The 22,584-nt window shown below is 25.4% G+C and overlaps 6 protein-coding genes across 6 annotated transcripts; 3 read left to right on the top strand and 3 right to left on the bottom strand.

The window, feature by feature from the left end:
• Positions 1 to 1,191: 1,191 nt before the first annotated feature.
• Positions 1,192 to 3,176, top strand: LOC128952711 (speckle-type POZ protein-like). The gene is made up of 3 exons (XM_054298148.1): positions 1,192 to 1,218; positions 2,009 to 2,070; positions 2,598 to 3,176. Exons 2-3 carry the CDS (start codon positions 2,038 to 2,040, stop codon positions 3,009 to 3,011), a joined length of 447 nt encoding a protein of 148 aa, XP_054154123.1. The 5' UTR covers positions 1,192 to 1,218; positions 2,009 to 2,037; the 3' UTR covers positions 3,012 to 3,176.
• Positions 3,177 to 6,123: 2,947 nt separating this feature from the next.
• LOC128953252 (uncharacterized) lies at positions 6,124 to 7,560 on the top strand. Its single transcript, XM_054298731.1, has 7 exons — positions 6,124 to 6,129; positions 6,244 to 6,374; positions 6,450 to 6,489; positions 6,640 to 6,767; positions 6,852 to 6,891; positions 6,993 to 7,120; positions 7,434 to 7,560. Exons 1-7 carry the CDS (start codon positions 6,124 to 6,126, stop codon positions 7,558 to 7,560), a joined length of 600 nt encoding a protein of 199 aa, XP_054154706.1.
• Positions 7,561 to 8,678: 1,118 nt separating this feature from the next.
• Positions 8,679 to 13,216, bottom strand: LOC128966534 (uncharacterized). Its single transcript, XM_054313387.1, has 4 exons — positions 13,179 to 13,216; positions 12,895 to 13,085; positions 9,549 to 10,690; positions 8,679 to 9,480 (listed from the first exon to the last, which is right to left on the bottom strand). Exons 2-4 carry the CDS (start codon positions 13,034 to 13,036, stop codon positions 8,704 to 8,706), a joined length of 2,061 nt encoding a protein of 686 aa, XP_054169362.1. The 5' UTR covers positions 13,037 to 13,085; positions 13,179 to 13,216; the 3' UTR covers positions 8,679 to 8,703.
• Positions 13,217 to 13,895: 679 nt separating this feature from the next.
• LOC128953262 (speckle-type POZ protein-like) lies at positions 13,896 to 15,499 on the top strand. Its single transcript, XM_054298743.1, has 3 exons — positions 13,896 to 13,961; positions 14,065 to 14,823; positions 15,491 to 15,499. The coding sequence occupies exons 1-3, from the start codon at positions 13,938 to 13,940 to the stop codon at positions 15,497 to 15,499; spliced, it is 792 nt and encodes a 263-aa protein (XP_054154718.1). The 5' UTR covers positions 13,896 to 13,937.
• Positions 15,500 to 15,515: 16 nt separating this feature from the next.
• Positions 15,516 to 16,429, bottom strand: LOC128953271 (speckle-type POZ protein-like). The gene is made up of 2 exons (XM_054298753.1): positions 16,389 to 16,429; positions 15,516 to 16,280 (listed from the first exon to the last, which is right to left on the bottom strand). The coding sequence occupies exons 1-2, from the start codon at positions 16,410 to 16,412 to the stop codon at positions 15,516 to 15,518; spliced, it is 789 nt and encodes a 262-aa protein (XP_054154728.1). The 5' UTR covers positions 16,413 to 16,429.
• A 3,662-nt stretch (positions 16,430 to 20,091) lies between these two features.
• Positions 20,092 to 22,190, bottom strand: LOC128953281 (PE-PGRS family protein PE_PGRS26-like). The gene is made up of 3 exons (XM_054298765.1): positions 22,179 to 22,190; positions 21,936 to 22,029; positions 20,092 to 20,465 (listed from the first exon to the last, which is right to left on the bottom strand). The coding sequence occupies exons 1-3, from the start codon at positions 22,188 to 22,190 to the stop codon at positions 20,092 to 20,094; spliced, it is 480 nt and encodes a 159-aa protein (XP_054154740.1).
• Positions 22,191 to 22,584: the final 394 nt, after the last annotated feature.

A 22,584-nucleotide genomic window follows, 5' to 3' on the forward strand; every position in this document is an offset into this window, starting at 1 on the left:
TTGGCAAACATATGATAAAAATATTATCAGTGAATAATATTGAACGGATCGGCCGATTGGCGTTTGACTATCAATTGGTTAAACTGATTGATGGACTGAAGATATTTATTGAAAAAAATTTCAGACAATTGACTGATAATAAGCCGCCGACACAATTGATTGCCATCAATACGTCGGTTAATAATCTATTGTTTCAGCAATTTATTACAAACCATCGGTTAAAAAAATTTTATTAAAAATTTAAATGAAAAAATTTAATTAATTAACAATAATTAGTATTTTTTTACTAATTTGTTAATTATATAATACTATTAATAACAACAATTATTATTATTATTACCGTAACTATTACTGGATTATTCAATTATGATATTTGTTTATTATATTACAATATAATAAAACTAATTTTAAATATATATAAAACTAAACATTTTTTTTATCAGACAATTATTAATACTCACATTATTATAATAATTATTGAAAAAAATTGTATGTAAATTAAAATTGTTTTTTTAATTATATATTCTATTAAAAAAACACTTAATAATCAAAGAAAAAAACATAATAATAATAATAATAATATTATTATTAATTATTTAAATAATATAATTATGTATAACTTTTATATTACACTATAAATGTATGTTATATAATCTTTTTTTAATATAATAATAATAAATTACTAATTATACTGTAAATTATATGAACAAATTGTTAACTAATTATAATAATAATCTAATGTTATATTTGTAACAAATTAATGTATCGAAAGAAATAATCTAAATTAATTTTAATCAATAAAATTTTAATTAATTAATTAATCAATTTGTTTTAAAAATAAATTAATAATTATTAGAAAAAAATTATGTTAGTTATGGTTAACCCCTCTGTTATATATATTTAGGCTATTATCACAAAACTCTATTTGGATTATTTGGTACTTTTATTAACTATTATAATCCATTTATTATCACATTTAAAATAGAAACAAATAGTACTAAAAATTAACACTGTTTTTCAATGTCACACAACAATACATGTAACAGTGTTTTAGGCGCATGAGTGCAACACATTTATTAGTGTAATGCTATAGAGAGAGAGAGAGAGAGAGGAGGCGTGGTTTATAAATGCATTGTAATAATTATACACTCATTTTGTATGTATATATTCATTTAAAATCTATGTTTTATTATTGTGTTGTCGGTTTTCGATTAGCGCGTAAATATGTATATAGTAAACTGTTAGATTATATTCAAAACCAAAACAATAATGGCCGCCCACTATACTGTACAGTATTGTATGTATGTACTGTATATACGCGTACACAATATTAGTGTTTATTAATGCTTGAGAGGGGGGCGGAGTTTCTACAAAGCATAGACTTAGATGTTAGGCGTCACATATTACGTTCGCACTTGAGGGGAGGGGGGGGGTTAGCCAAAGCGAACTTTTGCGAACGAGGGGGAGGGGAGGGGTAGAGACTTTAAGAACGTTCGCATTTAGATAATATCTTATTTCTTGTGGTGGGGGGGGGGGGGTAGCGGTTAAGGATAAGCGAACGTAATTTTTTTAAATTACTACATGCGAACAATTGCGAACTTAGGGGAGGGAGGGGTCTAGATTTCTTAAAAAGTGCGAACGTAATATGTGAACCACGCCTTATACATATAGTTATTATATACACACTGTATTTTTATTTGTATGTATATATATATATATATTAAGTGTAATCTATGATAAATCTATGTGATTATTTGTGCCTCTACTATTGTGTTTTGGTTGTGAATATAATCAAACAGTTTTTTGTTTAAATGTATTGAAGTTATTGTACAAAAATTTTTTTTTTAGTCAATAGTTAAAAAAAACTAATAGTATTTCAAATTCAAATAACAATATAATAATATAATATTTTTTGTTAATTATTATAACTTTTTTTTTTGATCAATCAATTAATAAGTTATATAAATTAATTATAAGTAAAAATTTTAAATTATTTTTGTTGTTGTAGTTGTGGATCAGTTAGTAGATCAATAAGTAATGGCCGATCAATCATCAGTTAATAATAAAATGGTATATAATTTTTTTTAAAATATATATATAAAATATTTAATTGAAATAATTATATATATATATATAACATATTTAAATGAAATAATTATATATATATATAACATATTTAAATGAAATAATTATATATATATAACATATTTAATTGAAATATTTTTTTAATATATATATATAACATATTTAATTCAAATAATTTATATATATATAACATATTTAAATGAAATAATTATATATATATAACATATTTAAATGAAATAATTATATATATATAACATATTAAATTCAAATAATTTATATATATATAACATATTTAAATGAAATAATTATATATATATATAACATATTTAAATGAAATAATTATATATATATAACATATTAAATTCAAATAATTTATATATATATAACATATTTAATTGAAATATTTTTTAATATATATATAAAATATTTATAATTGAAATAATATTCATTTTTATCAATGATTTATTTGAAACATTTTTTTTTATTAATTACTATTTTTTACTTAATTGTAGGCAAATCTGAATTTAGATCCAGATTTGTATCCAGAGTTAGATTATCTGATGAATGCCGCCGACGATGACTTTGACGTCCAGTTCGTTATCGATGGCCAATCAGTTCCCGCACACATAAGTTTTATGAAAGCCAAAAGTGAAGTTTTTCGGTCAATGTTTTCCGGCCAATGGCCTGAATCTGGCGGTGAAAACAACAACAACAGCAACAACAAAGTCGTGATCAATGACACGACTCCCGAGGCGTTCAAAGTTATGCTGATTTTTATATATACCGAGCGATTGGTGTTAAGCGACGGCAAAGATTTGAATCATATCAGGGATGTCCTGAAACTTGCCGATAGATATCAATTGAAACGATTGGCGGCAAATGTTGGCCAACATTTGAAATCAATGTCCAACTATAGGCAACATTGAATTGATGGGTCGATTGGGGTTTGAATACTAAAATTGGATGACTTGATCGGTCGGCTTAAGACCATTCATCGATGACAACAACAATCTTAAGCAAACCCGAGAGAGTCGGGAAGTGATTGCAATCAATTGTGCGGTCAATGATTTGTTGATTAAAAAAAAAAAATTTCGCCCAATATTTCAATAATATTAATAACGATTTTTTTTTTGGTCAACAACTAAAAGATATTAATTTTTTTTTAATCACAATATTAAATATATATATATATATTATAACTATTATTATTAATAATAGTTATAATCAACAAAAATATTCACTAAAAATATTAACATATGATAAATATAATAAATAAGTTATATATATATATATTTTTAAAAAAAATTGTAATAATTTTTTATGACTTTTAAAAACATATTATTATTATTATAATATATATTGAATATATAATAAATTGTATAAATTAATTAAATAAAAATTAAATGATTAGCGATAAATTATTTTTAAAAATTATTATTAGATATTACTGATAATTATTACTGAAAAATAATTATTATTTAAATTACTTATTAGATTAACAGTTACGGCAATTAAAAATTATATTAATAAATGTTTTTTTGTTTACTAGTATTTAGTTAAAAAATAATTACTACTATTTTAATTGAATTATTTCTAAATAATTATTGTGCAAAATAATGATTATTATTACTGATTAAATATTTTTTTTACTAACAAATTAGTTACCTATAGTTGTTAGATAAATGCTGATATAATTACTGCTAATTTGAAAAATAATATAAAACAATATTAAAATATATAATTAATATCAATATACCATTAGACTATTAGATATTTATTTTTTTTTCGATAATAATTATTATAACCAGTTTTGAAATGATTATCTAAAGTCTAGACTATAATATTAAAAAAATATTTCCATAAACATATTGTTTAATTTAATTTAATAAAAACTGTACTTAAAAATAGTAGTTATAATATTATTTAAAAAAAATTTGTGATAAAATATCTAATATAGACTTAATATAGACTAATATAGATCTAATATATGTTTGATGATTAAAAAAACAATTGAATTTTTATGTGTTATCATTGAATTTTGTACTAAAATCATAACATAGAGTACAATGTACTGTAATTTTTTATTATAGCAAAAATATATATATATAAATATAACAATAATGTTATTTCAAAAAAAACCAGTTGAGAATGCTAGAAAGCATTACCAAAAACAAATTTTTATTACGTAAATTACTTGTTTTTGTCATATTATAAACAATATATTTATTCCTAATAACCATTAGTCCATACGAGTCATTATATCATATTATATGTATAAACTGGTGATGCAATATTTCTGGTGATGCAATATTTCTGGTGATGCAATATTTCTGGTGATGCAATATTTCTGGTGATGCAATATTTCTGGTGATGCAATATTTCTGGTGATGCAATATTTCTGGTGATGCAATATTTCTGGTGATGCAATATTTCTGGTGATGCAATATTTCTGGTGATGCAATATTTCTGGTGATGCAATATTTCTGGTGATGCAATATTTCTGGTGATGCAATATTTCTGGTGATGCAATATTTCTGGTGATGCAATATTTCTGGTGATGCAATATTTCTGGTGATGCAATATTTCTGGTGATGCAATATTTCTGGTGATGCAATATTTCTGGTGATGCAATATTTCTGGTGATGCAATATTTCTGGTGATGCAATATTTCTGGTGATGCAATATTTCTGGTGATGCAATATTTCTGGTGATGCAATATTTCTGGTGATGCAATATTTCTGGTGATGCAATATTTCTGGTGATGCAATATTTCTGGTGATGCAATATTTCTGGTGATGCAATATTTCTGGTGATGCAATATTTCTGGTGATGCAATATTTCTGGTGATGCAATATTTCTGGTGATGCAATATTTCTGGTGATGCAATATTTTTGGTGATTTTTAACAAAATATTTTTATACTTTGGCCGCCATTTTATGTTTCGGAAAAGATGTTAAGATTTTAATTCTGATTCGTATACCTTTCTTATAATGCTTTATTCAAATCTTAACTATAAAATTTTTAACTACAATTTTTTTGTACTTTGGCCGCCATTTTCTCTATGTTCCCGAAGAGATATCAAAATTTTAATGCATATTTCTTAAGCTTGTTTTAGATGCTTTATTCAAATCTATACTTAATAAAAAAATTTCTAAAATTTTTTGTACTTTAGCCGCCATTTTCTCTATGTTCCCGAAGAGATATCAAAATTTTAATGTTGATCCCCTATACCTTATTTTCGCTGATCTAACCGAATCTGAAATCAGAATTTCAAAATTCACAAAACACACACACACACACACACACACACACACACACACACACACATAGAATTCATTAAACAATTTTCAAAAAAAATTTGTTTGAAAAAATATTTTCTAAAAATTATTTAATTAATATGATTTATTAGTCTAAATATAACACAAATATTTTTTGATATATATTCAATAATCGGTTTATAAAATTCAACTAAAATTATATATATAAATAAAACATGAATTTAATTTATAAGTAAAACAATAAAAATAATTATAACATTTTATCCTAAAAATAATAAAATAATAGATGTTTTATTAAAATTAATTGATTGATAAAAAATAATTAATATTAATTGTTATCATTGAATTTTGTACTATAAATAATATCATAACATAGAGTACAATGTACTGTATTTTTTTATTATTGAAAAAATTTATATAAATATAACTATATATTGCTATTAATAAATCATTAGTTTTTTAAGATTACATTAATATGATTTATAATTTAAATATAACTAATATTTTTCTAATATTAATAATAGGGTTTAAAATTCAACTAATTATTTAAATAAATTATGAATTTAATTTGTAAGTAATTTATGAGATCAATAAAATAATTATAACATTTTAAAATTTAATATATCTATTTTCAAAAAAATAAATAAATTATATTTAATTAAAATTATTATTATTTTCTATAGATATTACTATAGCATTATGTTTATCAATAATAGACATCAATTGTTATCGTTTGAAACTAAACTGTAAAACTGATAAAATGAAAGTTTGTATATTTAACTAATAAATTAAAATTAAATATTTAATTAAAAAAAACTAAATAAATATTACTAAAGATATAACATTTTTTTTCAATCAATTAATTATAATTATCAAATAGGATGGACGTACCGGTGCTGATCACTGTAGACCAGATATTACCCAACATTCCTCAGGCTGTGATGATTTACAGCCAAATATTATGAAATGCAAGTGTGACTCACCGTACACATGGAATTCAGTTCAAGAAATGTTAGCTATAGCTAAAAAAATATTAAAATTTTAATAATTTAATTAAAAAATATTACTAAATTCTAAAAACTATAGTTGCGATTATAAAATTAGTTGCAAAACTAACTTGATGAAAGTATGTTTATTTAAATATATATATATATATATATTTAATATTATTATTATTTGACTTTATTTTTAAAATGTTATAATTGTTTTAATATTTTTTTTTTAAAAATAATTAATTAAATATCTGAATCTTAAATATTAAAAAATTTTCAAATAGGATGGCAAAACAGGTGAACAACATTGTAGGCCTGATATTACCCAACACTCTATAGGCTGTGACGATTCAACTGGTGTTTTAAAGTGCAAATGCGAGTCTCCCTATACCTGGAATACAGATAAGGAAAGGTATACTAAATAAATAAATTTTTTTTTAAAAATTTGTTTATAAATTTAACTAGATAATTTTTAAAATTTATTTCTAAAAAACAGTTGCATGTATAAAATAAGTTGCAGTATTGATAGGATGAAAGTATGTTAAAAAATTATTTTTTTTATTATAATTTTTTTTATTATAATTTGAATAATAATATTAAATGTTTTTCTAAACAAAAAAAAATTAATCACTAATAGGATGGACGTACAGGTGATGATCACTGTAAGCCTGAAATAACCCAATACTCTATAGGCTGTGATGATTCAAACGGTTCATTGAAATGCAAATGTTTGTATCACTATATATGGGACTCGGATAAGGAAATGTATGTTTTTGTTGTTTAGTTACCTAAAAAATATATAATATATAGATATAAAGTTTAATTTAAATATTATTTTTTTCAAATAAATATATATATATATATATATATATATATATATATATATATATATATATATATATATATATAGATGTTTCTATACTAATAATAAATGCGATACAACTATTATAAAAGTATGTAAATATATATATATATATATTAAATTTTCAAGCAATTAATTTAATTTAAGTAAATTAAAATTTAATTAAAATTTAATTAAAATTATAAATTAAACAAAAAAAAATTAATTTTTTTAAAGGATAACAAAACAGGTACCGACTATTGTAGACCAACTGTTACGCCCCATAGTATTGGTTGCGATGATCGGGGAGGTGTCGTCCGATGCAAGTGCGACCCGACTACCGATTGGGACAGTCATAGTCTAACGTATTAATTAATTATATTATAATTTTTTAATTAATTAATTAAATAATTTTTTATTTAAAAAAAATAAAAATAGTTGTAAAGATAAACAAAAACTATGCGATAGAATATTAATGAAAGTAATTATTAATTAATTAATTAATTAGTATTTATAAATAGTACCATGATAAATAACTAATTATTATTTTTGTTATTTTTTAACTAAATTTTTTTAAAATTTTTAATTAAATTGAGGATGGTAAAACTGGTACTGAACATTGTAAGTTTAACCAAACATATTATTCAAGGTCAATTATATTTGTAAATAATTAATTTAATTTATAATATTATAAAAATTATTATTAAATTTTAATATATATATATTTAAAATTTCAAATTGTAAACATTCAAAAACAATCAAACATTATCAGGGTCGTTAATTATAATTAAACTATTATAAATTTTACATTAAACTATTTTTTTAATTTTGTTTATTTTATCTCAAATTTATTAATTTAGGTTTTTCAACAAATTTACTTAAAATTAACTGATTTAATAGTTAACTACATATATATTTAAAAAATTTGAATAAATAAATGTTTTTTTCATTGTTATTATTATTTTTAAAATTTTCTATTATCATTTAAATGTGTATTTAAATATTATTATGTAAAATAATTAAAATAAATAATTGAAATTTTATTATAATATTTATATACTTTTTCTAAATGTTTGCTAATTAATAGACTTAAAAAAATTAAATTACTAATTAATAATTATATAAATTAGCTAAAAAATTTTAATGTTATAATTAAAAGTTAATTAATTGATTAAATCCTAAAAAAATATATAATGAATTAATATTTATTGATTATTAAAATTTTCATAATTGAATTATACATTATGTCATAGATATATTATAATATAAAAAATGTTTTTTATCAATGATTAAAAAATTATAATTAAAAATTTTTTTTTGAACACATAATCCCAAATAACATACAAACAAAAAAATAAGATTTTTTATAAAATTAGTTTTAAATTATTATTATTAATATAAATGAAAACAAATATAAAAAAAATAATTATATAATATTATTATTAATACATTAATTATTAGTTTAATTACTGATTACTGATCATTAATTAAGTGTCGGTCCGTCCAGTCATTCAATACGATAGACAACACACTTGACATCGTTGACCGTAAACGACAAATACGTGCCAAACACGTGCAACAGTGGATTATGCGAAAAACTGTCGCCACCGACAAAACAATTCCAACCGGCCTCGTAGCGGCTGTCCATTGCCGCGGCCACCGTATCGGCCATCGACTTGAAATCGTTGCAAACGGCCAGCGCTTGCATTAGCTTATCGATGGCCAACTGTTTCATATCGGCAATCATTTCGTTGACATTAATAGTGATAATATTGCCGGCAGTAGTAGTAGTAGTGTTGTTGTTATTGTTAAACAACTGTCTCCTATCGACTCCATTGATGACCTCCCGGTGCTGCTGCTGCTGCTGTAGACCAGCTATCGGTGATCTATGATAATCTTTAGCCATATATTGGCGCATATCTTCATCAGTAGTCGACTTTTCCTCCAACTTCTCTTCAATCATATGATCCAATCGTTCCCTTAGATCATCGGTTGACTGCCTGACGACCTCCAGTTCCCGTTCGGTTAGTCCACGTCTGGTGTCCATTGATTGCAATTTTCGCCGAAGACTTTCGTTGACAGCTTTGACGTTAACAAAGTCTTGCTGTACTTCCTGTAGTTTGTCTCTCAATAGACTGATCTCCTGATCGGGTGAACCGTACGGCTCGTTCAGTACACTTGAGCCAAAGTTATCGATGGCCTGACTTTCGTATAGATCCAGCTCTGACCTACTGATCCTAAGCTTATGCTTCATATTGTCGATGATTTTCTCCTGAGATGAACACTATTTAGGACATAAAAAATCAATAATAAATCAATCAATTGATCTGTAAATTCATAGCTTATATATACCTTTTGACGCAATTGATTGACCTCCCGGTCCCTACTGGCCACCAGTTCATCCAGCGATCGGCTCTTAGCTTCGGCCAAACGAATCGTTTCCAACAAATCTGATTGCATTTTCTCGACATTCTGGTCGGTCCGGTATTTCAGTCGCAGTTCACAGTCCATAGACTCCAGCTGTTGGTCAGTCATCGTCAGCCGTGCGGTCAATGTTTCCAATTCGGTATCTTTTACTAGCATTTGTTGTTCGTAGCTGTGCTTGAGTTCACGTAACTGCCGGTCTTTGGCCTCCAGCCGATACTCGAGCAGTTTGACTGCCGTATCCGCATCGCTGATGATCTGATGGTTGTTTTCCTTATTACTACTACCAGTGCTCAGATCGATGTCCCAATGATCGGATAGGCTGTCCATCATAGCAGCTGTCGATTTCGGTATCGTTTGATTCAGACTAATATCGATTAGATTTGGATAGAGTTTCGATAGATTCGGTGCACTCGGCTGGACATAGTTGGCCGCAAACGCAACGGCAGGGCCAGTGGCAGCCCTGGGCGTCGATGTCAGGCCGCCGGGCACTGGCATCGATCGAGGCCGGACACTACGGTCATTACTATGGCGACTACTACTACTCTGGCGATAGGTTATGATACGGAACGGCGGCGATCGGCCGCACAACTGATACCGAGTATAGGCTCCGAACGGATGAAAATAGCAAAACTGATAGTACGTCGCCGCCGCTGACGGCTGTTGTTGTTGGCCATTATCACCGCCGCCAATACTGGCCAGTGAACTGTCCATCAGTGGTGCAGTCGGTATGTCTTTAATCGGGAAACAAACTGTTCGTTCGTCAAACTCATCAACCGTTGACTCATTGAATACCATTTTCATGAGAGCCGAATCACGTTCCCGATCCGTCCAACCCATCGGATAGAGGCCAACCTTATCGGCAATGATATTCAATGTCGGATCAACATAGAAACGGCACGGTATGTACTGGTCATCCCAGAGCGAGTACTCTTCCCGTAGTTCGCTAAATATGACCAGCGATGGACCGTTCGGTGACAACGATACCGCCGACGATGACTGGGACGGGAACTGGGAGTTGGAGCCGACGGTACCGCCGAAGTTTTGGCTATACTTTCGCTGTACGGTTGCTGTCATTATTGATAATTATAATAATTATTAATAATTATTATTACATTAAAATGTAATTAAATCTTCAAAAAAACACACTTAAAAACTATTAAAAAATAAAGTTATTATCAAATAATATCAATAAAAAAATAAAATAAAAATTTAATCACAAATTATAATCAATGATTAATTAATTTAATTAATAATTATTATTGAAAACATGATTTTTTTTGGGAAACTTTTTTTAGTTTAATTTATTGAAAATTAAAATTTTTATCACTTTTTTTGAGACACAATTGTTTTATTAATAATTTTTTGTTTAAACAATTAATTACTGCTTAAAAAAAAGTTTTGTTTGGTTTATAATTACTGTATTTTTTTTATATAAGTGACAGTTATTTAATTAGTCGGCAAAAAACACACACACAATAAAAATTTGGTTTTAATATTCAAAAAATAATATAGTATTTAATAATAACTTTTTTTTAAAAAAAACTTAACGAAAATTAGTCGATTAGTCATAATTTTATCGCAAATAATACTATAGTTTTTATCATTATTTTTTTGATGATTAAAAAAATATATTAACAAACAAACAAAATTAATGTATATTATATAATATGTAATTAATGTTATCATATAATAATAATAATAATTTTTTTTGATAAATCACTTTTACTATTGAATTACTACTACTTTATTATTATTATTATTACTACTATTAGTATTAGTCACCAAAAAACTAATAAATTTTAATAGTTATTACAATACATTTAATGCAATCAATATATATATATATATATATATATATATTACAATATATAGACAGCTAAAACAATAATAAATAAATAATTTCAATTTTTTTTTAATTTGTTTCAAATAAATATTCAAATATTTTTATTGTTTTTGTTTTAATTATAGTTTACAATAATTTTTGAATTGAAGTTTACTTTACTTTTGATTTACAGTATAACTCACGTACAGTGCATATCATCATATATTGTCATATCATATGATTAGTAGACAGTATTTTTTGAAACAAAATGACTAATTGATTGATAGATAGATAGATAGATAGATTGATAAGTAAATACAATAAATAAATAAATATTAAAGTATTTATAACACATTTATAATACATGAAAACTAGGGCTAAAAATAATACCTGTTTTTATTAATATATTGCATTTCATGAAATGTATAAAATTTTATTATTATTATTTTTATGATTGTTTGGTATTTATGATAATTTATTTCTAGGCTATTATTGATAATACAATATACACAGTATACCGGTATATACTGTAGTAAACTATATATATATATATATATATATATATATATATATATATATATATATAAAGGTATTATAATTTGATAACATGTGATAATTAGTTGATTGATTAGTACAGTATATATTGTACTGTAACTGTCAACTACTTTAAGTAAATAATATTATTATTTTAAAAAAATAAATAAATATTATATTCATATCAATTAATTAGCACATTGTTTATAAAATTTTGTTTTTAGAGTATAGATATTTTTTTAAATAAAAATGACAATAATTTTTAATAGGATTTATAGTGAAAAAAAATAATTATGTTATAAATAAATATATTAAAAAAACTTATATATGTTTACTATATAATACAGTATTATTAGTATAAATAAAATTAAATATTATATAAATACTATTATTATTAAAAACATTTAATATAATTTTTTTTGCTTATTTTTAAAAAAAATATAATATCTGTTTATTGATAATTACATTTATCGTATATTATTATTATTTTTAAATATAATTTTTTTTTGGGGGGGAGGGTGAGAGGGGGTACCGTTAGTACACCGTTAACCATTATATACCCGCACAGGTATATCAACCGATTTTTGTTTGTTTGTTGATATCTATCATTATATATCCATTAGGTTTCATGATTGATAAAAACTAATTTTATAAAAAATTTTATAATCAATTTTATCGAAAATATTCAATAAATATAATATCTTATTATATAATAATTGATATATAATCTTATATACAGTATACGATATTGATACTGTATATATACCGGTATATTTAGTTCAAAAAAAAAATTTCAATAAAAAAAATAATAATTAATTAAAATTTGAATGTTAGTTAATTTTTTTTTTAATTCTTATAACATATTAATGTTATTATAAGTTATATATATAGTTAGTTATAAAAAATATTATTAACCATTAAATGTGTCCTCCGAGTCGCGCCAATTGCCCGAAAACTGGACACTAAATATCACACTTTTCAAACGTAACATCGCTTTGATTGCCGGAACTGTTTCACCATTGATGACAAACTTGACATCACTTTCCGCGGTATTCATCAAAAAAATTCATTTCCGGATACATTTCTTTATCCAAATTCATGATTGCCTACAAAATAAATGATCAGAAAAACAACAAAAAAAGTTATTATTTTAATAAAAGACATTACAATTAGTATAAGTTTAAGTATATATTATATACCGTTTAATATCTGCCATAACTATACACACAAACTGATCAAATTGAGTATAAATGGGTATAATTTATATACTCTGTAAACACTTATATTACTCTATATACAGTATATAATTTCTATACACATATTAAATAATACCGGTTAAGTTTATATCCAATGTACTTAAAATTAAGTTTATTTGCTAAACAAATTATAAATATTTTAAAATCAAATATCTGTTATGTATTATAACTTTTATATCCACTTTATTAACATATCATATATGCTATACTTTAGCTCAAGTGTACTGAATGAGCCGTACGGTTGTCCTCATCAGTAGATCAGACAAATTGAGTGACAAACTTACAATAAGTAGTAGTACAGCAATGATAATAATGATATGATATATTGATAATACAGTAAAGTGTTAAATAAAAAGTTTTATCGATACCAGGTATTTGTTTTTGAAATATTTATAAATTACCTGAAAGTATATCAAAACTAAACTTTATTTTAAACTACATTTGGATATTAATAGACTGATTAGGATATTAATAGAAAATACATTTTCTATATAGTATTGTATTCAAAATTAAGTTTATTTTGTTAATCTTATTATAAATATATTTCAAAAACAAATACCTGGTATTTATTATAAATAAACTGTATATAAACTGAACCGGTATTATAATATGTGTGAATATAACTTATATACTGTATATAATATAAGGTTTATAAATAGTATACCCATTTATAGTCAATTTGATCAGTTTGTGTGTATAGTTATGGCAGATATTAAACCTAAAACGGTATATAATATATACTATATATTTCAATATTTAAACTAATATTTATTATAATATCGGTTTTAAAATAATAACTAATTTTGTTTTTTGATCATTTATTTTGTAGGCAATCATGAATTTAGATAAAGAAATGTATCCGGAAATGAATTTTTTGTTGAATACTGCGGAAAGTGATGTCAAGTTTGTCATCAATGGTGAAGAAGTTCCGGCAATAAAAGCGGTGTTACGTTTGAAAAGTGATGTCTTTAGTGTCCAGTTTTCGGGCAATTGGCGCGACTCGGAGGACACTGCCGTTGAGATCGTGGACACCACTCCGGAAGCCTTCAAAGTTATGCTCGGATTTATATATACCGAGCAATTGGTATTCAATGATAACAAAGACGTCGATCACATACACCATGTGCTGAAACTAAGCGAAAAATATCAATTGAAACGATTGAAAAAACTTGTTATCCAACACATCCTATCCATACTAACTGTACATAACATTCAACTGGTCGGCCAATTGGCGTTTGACTATGAATTGGATGAACTGATCGCTGCCGTCAAGACATTAATTGATGAAAATTTTAAACAATTGTTGAAAAAGTCACCAAAAGATTTGAATGACATTAACAATGCCTGCAATAATCTGTTGATTGAAAAGTTTAGCCAACATTTCAATAGTATTGACACTATGTTTTCGGTACCAACTTATGATAAAACTGGTAATACTATTAATACATATAAAATCGGTCAGTACACCTGTACTTATAATGATAACAACAACACCACCACCAGTACTAACTCTATAATCAGTAGTAGTAGTAGTAGTAGTAGGAGTACTACCATTAAAGCCATTGATATCAATAATGTGCCCAAACTAGTGAATTATGGTAGTAATTGTTACAAAAAATATAGTTTTGATTTATAATTAACAATAATAAATCAATGAAACAAATTTTGTTTATAACATATTATTGTTGGCCATTACTATCATATTACGAGTAAAAATTATTGATTATTATTGATTTAATTGATTTAATAACTATTAAATTAAATGTTTTCGAAATACTATATATTCCTATTATGATTATATTATAAGAAATTTAAAAAAAAACAATTATCACAAATAAAAATCAACGATTACTAATTAAATGAAAAACATGTTTAAAAACTTTCTAATCAATTTTATTTATTTTATATATAAATATAACTAACATAATGCGATTTAATTATTGTTTAATTACATATATTTAATAATAAGTTAACAAATAAAACACTGTCAATCAAATTTGTTTTGTAATAATCAACTAAAATTTAAAATAGTATTTATTAGTAAATAAAAAGTATTAGGAAAATCATAAATTTTAGTATATAAATGCTATTTTCAAAAAATTTGATCAAAATTTTTAGTTTTCATTTAAATAATAAAATTTAAATCAAATAATAATTAATAATAAAATGGTTCAATTTTGACTGTTAATAAAATTTTCATATTTTAATAATAATAATAATGTGATTACAAGCTATAGTTTATTCACAATTAACAGTGCAATTAACAAATAAAACATATTTTTAACAATCAAATCTATATTTCCTGATATAATCATTATTAATATATGAATATGAATGGACTAATTTTGGCACTTTGTTGATATCAATGGTTTTAATCGGACAGTTAGTTTGGTTTTGATAAGTACAGGTGTACTGACCGATTTCATAACTATTGATTGAACCAGTTTTTATGTCATAAGTTGGTACTGAAAACATAGTGTCAATACTATTGAAATGTTGGCTAAACTTTTCAATCAATCGATTATTGCAGGCATTGTTGATGGCATTCAACTCTTTGGGCGACTTTTGCAACAATTGTTTAAAGTTTTTATCAATGAATGTCTTGACGGCAGCGATAAGTTCATCCAATTCATAATCAAACGCCAATCGGCCGATATGTTCAATGTTATGGACAGTTAGTATGGATAGGATGTGTTGGATAACAAGTTTTTTCAATCGTTTCAATTGATATTTTTTGCTAAGTTTCAGCACATGTTGAATGTGATCCACGTCTTTGTTGTCGTTGAATACCAATTGTTCGGTATATATAAATCCGAGCATAACTTTGAAGGCTTCCGGAGTGGTGTCCCGGATCTCAATGGCAGTGTCCTCCGAGTCGCGCCAATTGCCCGAAAACTGGACACTAAAGACATCACTTTTCAAACGTAACACCGCTTTGATTGCCGTAATTGGTTCACCATTGATGACAAACTTGACATCACTTTCCGCGGTATTCATCAAAAAATTCATTTCCGGATACATTTCTTTATCTAAATTCATGATTGCCTACAAAATAAATGATCAAAAAACAAAATTAGTTATTATTTTAAAACCGATATTATAATAAATATTAGTTTAAATATAGAAATATATACTGTAGTATATATTATATACCGTTTTATGTTTTATATCTGCCATAACTACACACACAAACTGATCAAATTGACTATAAATGGGTATAATTTATATACTAATTATAAACCTTATATTATAAATAGTATATAATTTATACATGTACAGTATATTATAATACCGGTTCAGTTTATATACAGTATAATACATACCAGGTATTTGTTTTTTGAAATATATTTATAATAAGATTAACAAAATAAACTTAACTATAAATACAATATATTATAATAATAAGTGTATTTTCTATTAATATCCTGATCAGTCTATTAATATCCAAATGTATTATAAAATTAAGTTTATTTTTTTAAACTTATCGGTAATATAAATATTTAACAATAAAAAATCAAATATCTGATGTATGTATAGATAAATTTTATATACACTTTATATATAACACTTTACTGTATTATTAATATATCATAATCATTATTATCATTGCTTTACTACTTATTGTAAGTTTGTCTATCAATAGACTGATCTCCTAAATCGGGACAACCGTACGGCTTATTCAGGACACCTATCGCCAAAGTAATAGATGACCTAACTTTCCTTATAGATCCAGCTCTGACCTACTGATGCTTAGCTTATGTATCTTCTCCTACGATGAACAACACTTTTCAGGACATAAAACATAATCAATCAATCAATTGATCTGAAAATTCATTGCTTATATACAGTCATACATTTTTTGACGCAATTCATTGAGCTACCGGTCCCTACTGGCCACCAGTTCCTCCCAGCGATTGGCTCTTAGCATCGGCCAAACGAATCGTTTCCAACAAATCTGATTGCAATTCCGTATCATCGCTGATGATCTGATGGTTTTGCTTATTACTACTACCAGAGATCGATGTCCAAGTGATCGGATAGGCTGTCCATAGCAGCTGTCAATTTCGATATCGTTTGATTCAGACTAATATCGATTAAATTTGGATATAGTTTCGAAAGGTTCGGTACACTCGGCTGGACATATTTGGCCGCAAATGCAACGATAGTGCCAGCGGCCAGCCCTGGGCGTGGATGTCAAGCCGCCCGCCGGGCACTGGCATCGATCGGTGGGACGGACACTACGGTCATTACTGTGTGGCGACTACTCTGGCGATAGGTTATGATAATACGAAACGGCCGGCGATCGGCCGCACCAAATGATACCGAGTATAGGCGACAAACGAAATATATATAGATATATAAAAATAATTATTAATAAAATTTTCATTTATTTACTTTTATTTTCTTTCTTATAATATCAACGATTAAATAGATATTTCCAAACAAAATAATTATTTATAAAAGACATTTTGTTGATATCAATGATTTTAATCGGACAGTTAGTTTGGTTTTGATAGGTACAGGTGTACTGACCGATTTCATAACTATTGATTGAACCAGTTTTTATGTCATAAGTTGGTACCGAAAACAAGGTGTCAATCCTATTGAAATGTTGGCTAAACTTTTCAAACAATCGATTATCGCAGGCATTGTTGATGGCATTCAACTCTTTGGGCGACTTTTGAAACAATTGTTTAAAATTTTCGTCAATCAATGTCTTGACGGCAGCGATCAGTTCATCCAATTGATAGTTGAAAGCTAATCGGCCGATATGTTCAATGTTATGGACAGTTAGTATGGATAGGATGTGTTGGATAACAAGTTTTTTCAATCGTTTCAATTGATATTTTTTGCTAAGTTTCAGCACATGGTGTATATGATCCACGTCTTTGTTGTCGTTGAATACCAATTGCTCGGTATATATAAATCCGAGCATAACTTTGAAGGCTTCCGGAGTGGTGTCCCGGATCTCAATGGCAGTGTCCTCCGAGTCGCGCCAATTGCCCGAAAACTGGACACTAAAGACATCACTTTTCAAACGTAACACCGCTTTGATTGCCGTAATTGGTTCACCATTGATGACAAACTTGACATCACTTTCCGCGGTATTCATCAAAAAATTCATTTCCGGATACATTTCTTTATCTAAATTCATGATTGCCTACAAAATAAATGATCAAAAAACAAAATTAGTTATTATTTTAAAACCGATATTATAATAAATATTAGTTTAAATATAGAAATATATAGTATATATTATATACCGTTTTATGTTTTATATCTGCCATAACTACACACACAAACTGATCAAATTGACTATAAATGGGTATAATTTATATACTAATTATAAACCTTATATTATATATGGTATATAATTTATATTCACACATATTATAATACCGGTTCAGTTTATATATAGTTTATTTATAATACATATCAGGTATTTGTTTTTGAAATATATTTATAATAAGATTAACAAAATAAACTTAATTTTGAATACATTACTATATATAAATATATTAAATGTATTTTCTATTAATATCCAGATCAGTCTATTAATATCCAAATGTAGTTTAAAATTAAGTTTATTTTTGTTAAACTTACCGGTAATATATAAATATATAAATACCTGGTGTAGGTATCGATAAATTTTATTTATATACACTTTTTATATAACACTTTATTTATCAATATATATATATATATATATATATATATATATATATATATATCATATCGTTATTATCATTGCTGTACTACTTCTTGTAGTTTGTCTCTCAATATACTGATCTCCTGATGGGGACAACCGTACGGCTCATTCAGTACACTTAAGACAAAGTATAACATATATGATATGATAATAAAGTGGATATAAAAGTTTTTTTTTATATAATATTTATAATAAGTTTAGCAAATAAACTTAATTTTAAGTACATTGGATACTAATAAACTAAATATAAACTGAACCGGTATTATTATATATATTTCATACAATATTATACAAAAAATTATTTATTTTAATTATATCATATTATTAATAGTATTGTTGGCCATTACTAGATTACTAGATTAGTTACAATTGATTATTAGTATCATAAATATTAAATAACTATTTAAATTATAAATTTTTTTTTTTAGATACAATATTCCCAATTATAATATTATTATAAATTTAAAAATTTAAAAAAACTAATAATCATAAATGAGTTGCTAATATCAATGATATTAATGAAAACATGTTTAAAAAAATTTATTTTAATTAATTTTAACAAAACGAAAATCAAATGAAACAATTTATTATTATTTTTTTATCCTGTATATTGATTAGTGACCACTAATTAACATATAATAACATTATTATTGAAGAAAATAAAATAAAAATGAATTTTTTTTAATTAAATATTCAAAATTTACACAACTTTATTATTGTTATTATTATTATAAATTAATTAAAAAGTTATAACCATTTAGTTAATAAATTGTTTCCACTGAACAAAATAGTTTTAAATTTAAATAACAATCAAATAAAAAAAATAGTATAACTTTATATTTATAATTTCCAAAAAAAAATAAAATTAATTAATTTTTTAATTTAAGCCGTTTTTAATATTTTTAACATTTTTAAAAATCAATAATTATATATAAACAGTATAATGTTTATATATAAATATTATTATTTCAATTTAAAATAAAAATGATTAAAAATAATTAATTTAATTAAAAATGTTAACAAAGTTTATGTTATTTTTTAACCTGAACAAAATTAGTTTTTTTTAACAATAACAACAAAATTCATTAACTTTTTGATCTAATTTTTCAAATAATAATAATATAATTAGTAAAAAAATAATCAAATTTAAGCCGTTCCTGGAGCTCCTGGAGGACCGGGAACTCCCGCTATACCATCGATACCGTCCGATCCCCGAACACAACCGGGTGCACCGTTGCCACCTTTTCCGCCCAGTCCTCCCCGGCCACCCAATCCACCCTGACCACCCGGTTGCGATCCACCCGGTCCACCAGCACCGCCAGCTCCTCCAGCACCGCCTACACCACCGGCACCGCCCGATCCTCCGGGACAACCGTAACCACCCGGTCCGCCATCTGTTCCATTGGTACCCGGTTGTCCATCCGAACCCAGTTGTCTGGGTCCACCCGACTGGCCAGCTGAGCCGGCAATACCGGCAACGCCAGCTGATCCAACACTACCCGGTCCTTCTGAACCATTGGCTTGTAATACATTATTTAACGACAACAACAACGACAACAACACTGTTATTAAACTAATAATTTTCAACATTTTATTAAAAAAACCAATTAATTAATTAATTAATTCAAATAGTAGTTTAGTTTAGTTTATTTATTTTTTTTTTTGTAATAAAAATAGTTTAACAAACTAATTATGTATACTATTAACTAATCTAAAATATTTCTATTAAATACTGTACATTAAATAGTAAAATTAAAAATTATTTTATTTTTTTTTTTTTTGAATGATGATGATATAATTTAGGCTAATTTATAATTAATTATATATATATATATATATATATATATAATATTAATTATTATTGTTGTATATATTATTATAAGTACAGTAGTACTACAATCAATCTCATAGCCTAAAGTCTAGACTATAAATTAAATTAAAAAAAAATTGATTACATTTATATAATTAAAAATTAATAATATATGGATAAACAATACGACTAACAAACAATATATATATATTATTTACAATAAATATTTATTTTACTTTAACTACAAACAACAACAAAATAATAAATAATTTTTTTTTTAAAAATAATTATTTAATAATAATTTTGTTATTCACACACACATAAAAAACTATTGATTGTAAATTATTAGTGTTGGAAAAATACAAAAATTTTTGTAATAGTAGTTACAGAGTCTAAAATGATTACTAAAATATTGTATACAATATTTAATAAAATAAAATAAAATTATAGTATAATTTTTAAAAAATTTTGAAATAATAACTCAAATAAAGTGTTAGTTTGATTATTATTATTATTATTATTATTTTTAGCTAAAAGTTTAGATTATTGAGTTATAATTTGTTTTTAATTTTTTTTAAAAAAACAATAAGTTATTTTACTTAAAATTAATAAATTTAAGAGAAAGAGAGAGAGAGAGAGAATAGTTTATATACAAAATTATTAAATATATAAACATTTTTTCAATTAATTAGTGGATTTTTATTTAATGGATAAGCTTAAAAATTAAAAATTTAATTTCATTGAATTTAAAAGTTAAAAATAATATTTTTAAAAAACAGATTAAGATTTTAAAAAAAAAACAATATATTATCGGATATTTTATTTCAATTAATTTTTTTTATATTGACAACAAAGTGTTGTGTAAATTATATTATGATAATTTGAATATAAAATTCATTAAACATTTTTTTTAAAAAATCAATAATTATATATAAATATATATATTGTTTATATAAATATTATTATTTCAATTTAAACAAAAAAAAAATAAAAATGATTAATTTAATTAAAAAAAAGTTAACAAGTTTATAAAGTTATTTTTTTAACCTGAACAAATTATAGTTTTTAACAATAACAAAATTGATTAACTTTTATATTTATAATTTCCAATAATAATAATAATAATAATATAATTAGACAAAAAAAAATAAAATAAAATTTTAAGCCGATCCCTGAGCACCAGGAGGACCAGGAACTCCCGCTACAGCATCAGTACCGTCCAGTCCTGCCACACAACCGGGTGGAGCGCCGCCACCTTTTCCACCCAGTCCACCCTTGCCACCCGAACCACCCCGACCACCCGGTTGCAATCCACCCGGTCCGCCAGCACCGCCCGCTCCTCCAGCACCGCCTACACCGCCGACACCGCCAACACCACCGGGACAACCGTAACCGCCGGGTCCGCCATCCGTCCCATCGGTACCCGGTTGTCCATCCGTTCCCGGTTGTCTGGGACCACCAGCAACACCAGCAACCCCGGCAACACCGGCCACTCCGGCAACACCGGCCACACCGGCTGGTACCTGTCCTACTATACCATTGGTTTGTAATATAACAACAATTAACGATAACAACAACACTGTACTTAAATTAATAATTTTTAACATTTTTTGATTAATTAAATTAGTAGTAATTTTAACTGAAAAAAATAAAAATAAATAATTTTGTTATTAATTTAATTTAATTTATTATTAAATAACAAAAATTTTATACATACACTACTATAATAAATACTGTACATTAAATAGTAAATAAAAATCATGATTATTATTTATTTTTAATTAATAATAAATTATTTCAATAGTAGTAGTAATAGACTAATGTATAAT

The sequence above is a fragment of the Oppia nitens genome, unplaced genomic scaffold, assembly GCF_028296485.1.
Source record: "Oppia nitens isolate AA-2021 unplaced genomic scaffold, nextdenovo-longstitch-racon4-pilon3 scaffold11_pilon_pilon_pilon, whole genome shotgun sequence".
Classification (NCBI taxonomy): domain Eukaryota; kingdom Metazoa; phylum Arthropoda; class Arachnida; order Sarcoptiformes; family Oppiidae; genus Oppia; species Oppia nitens.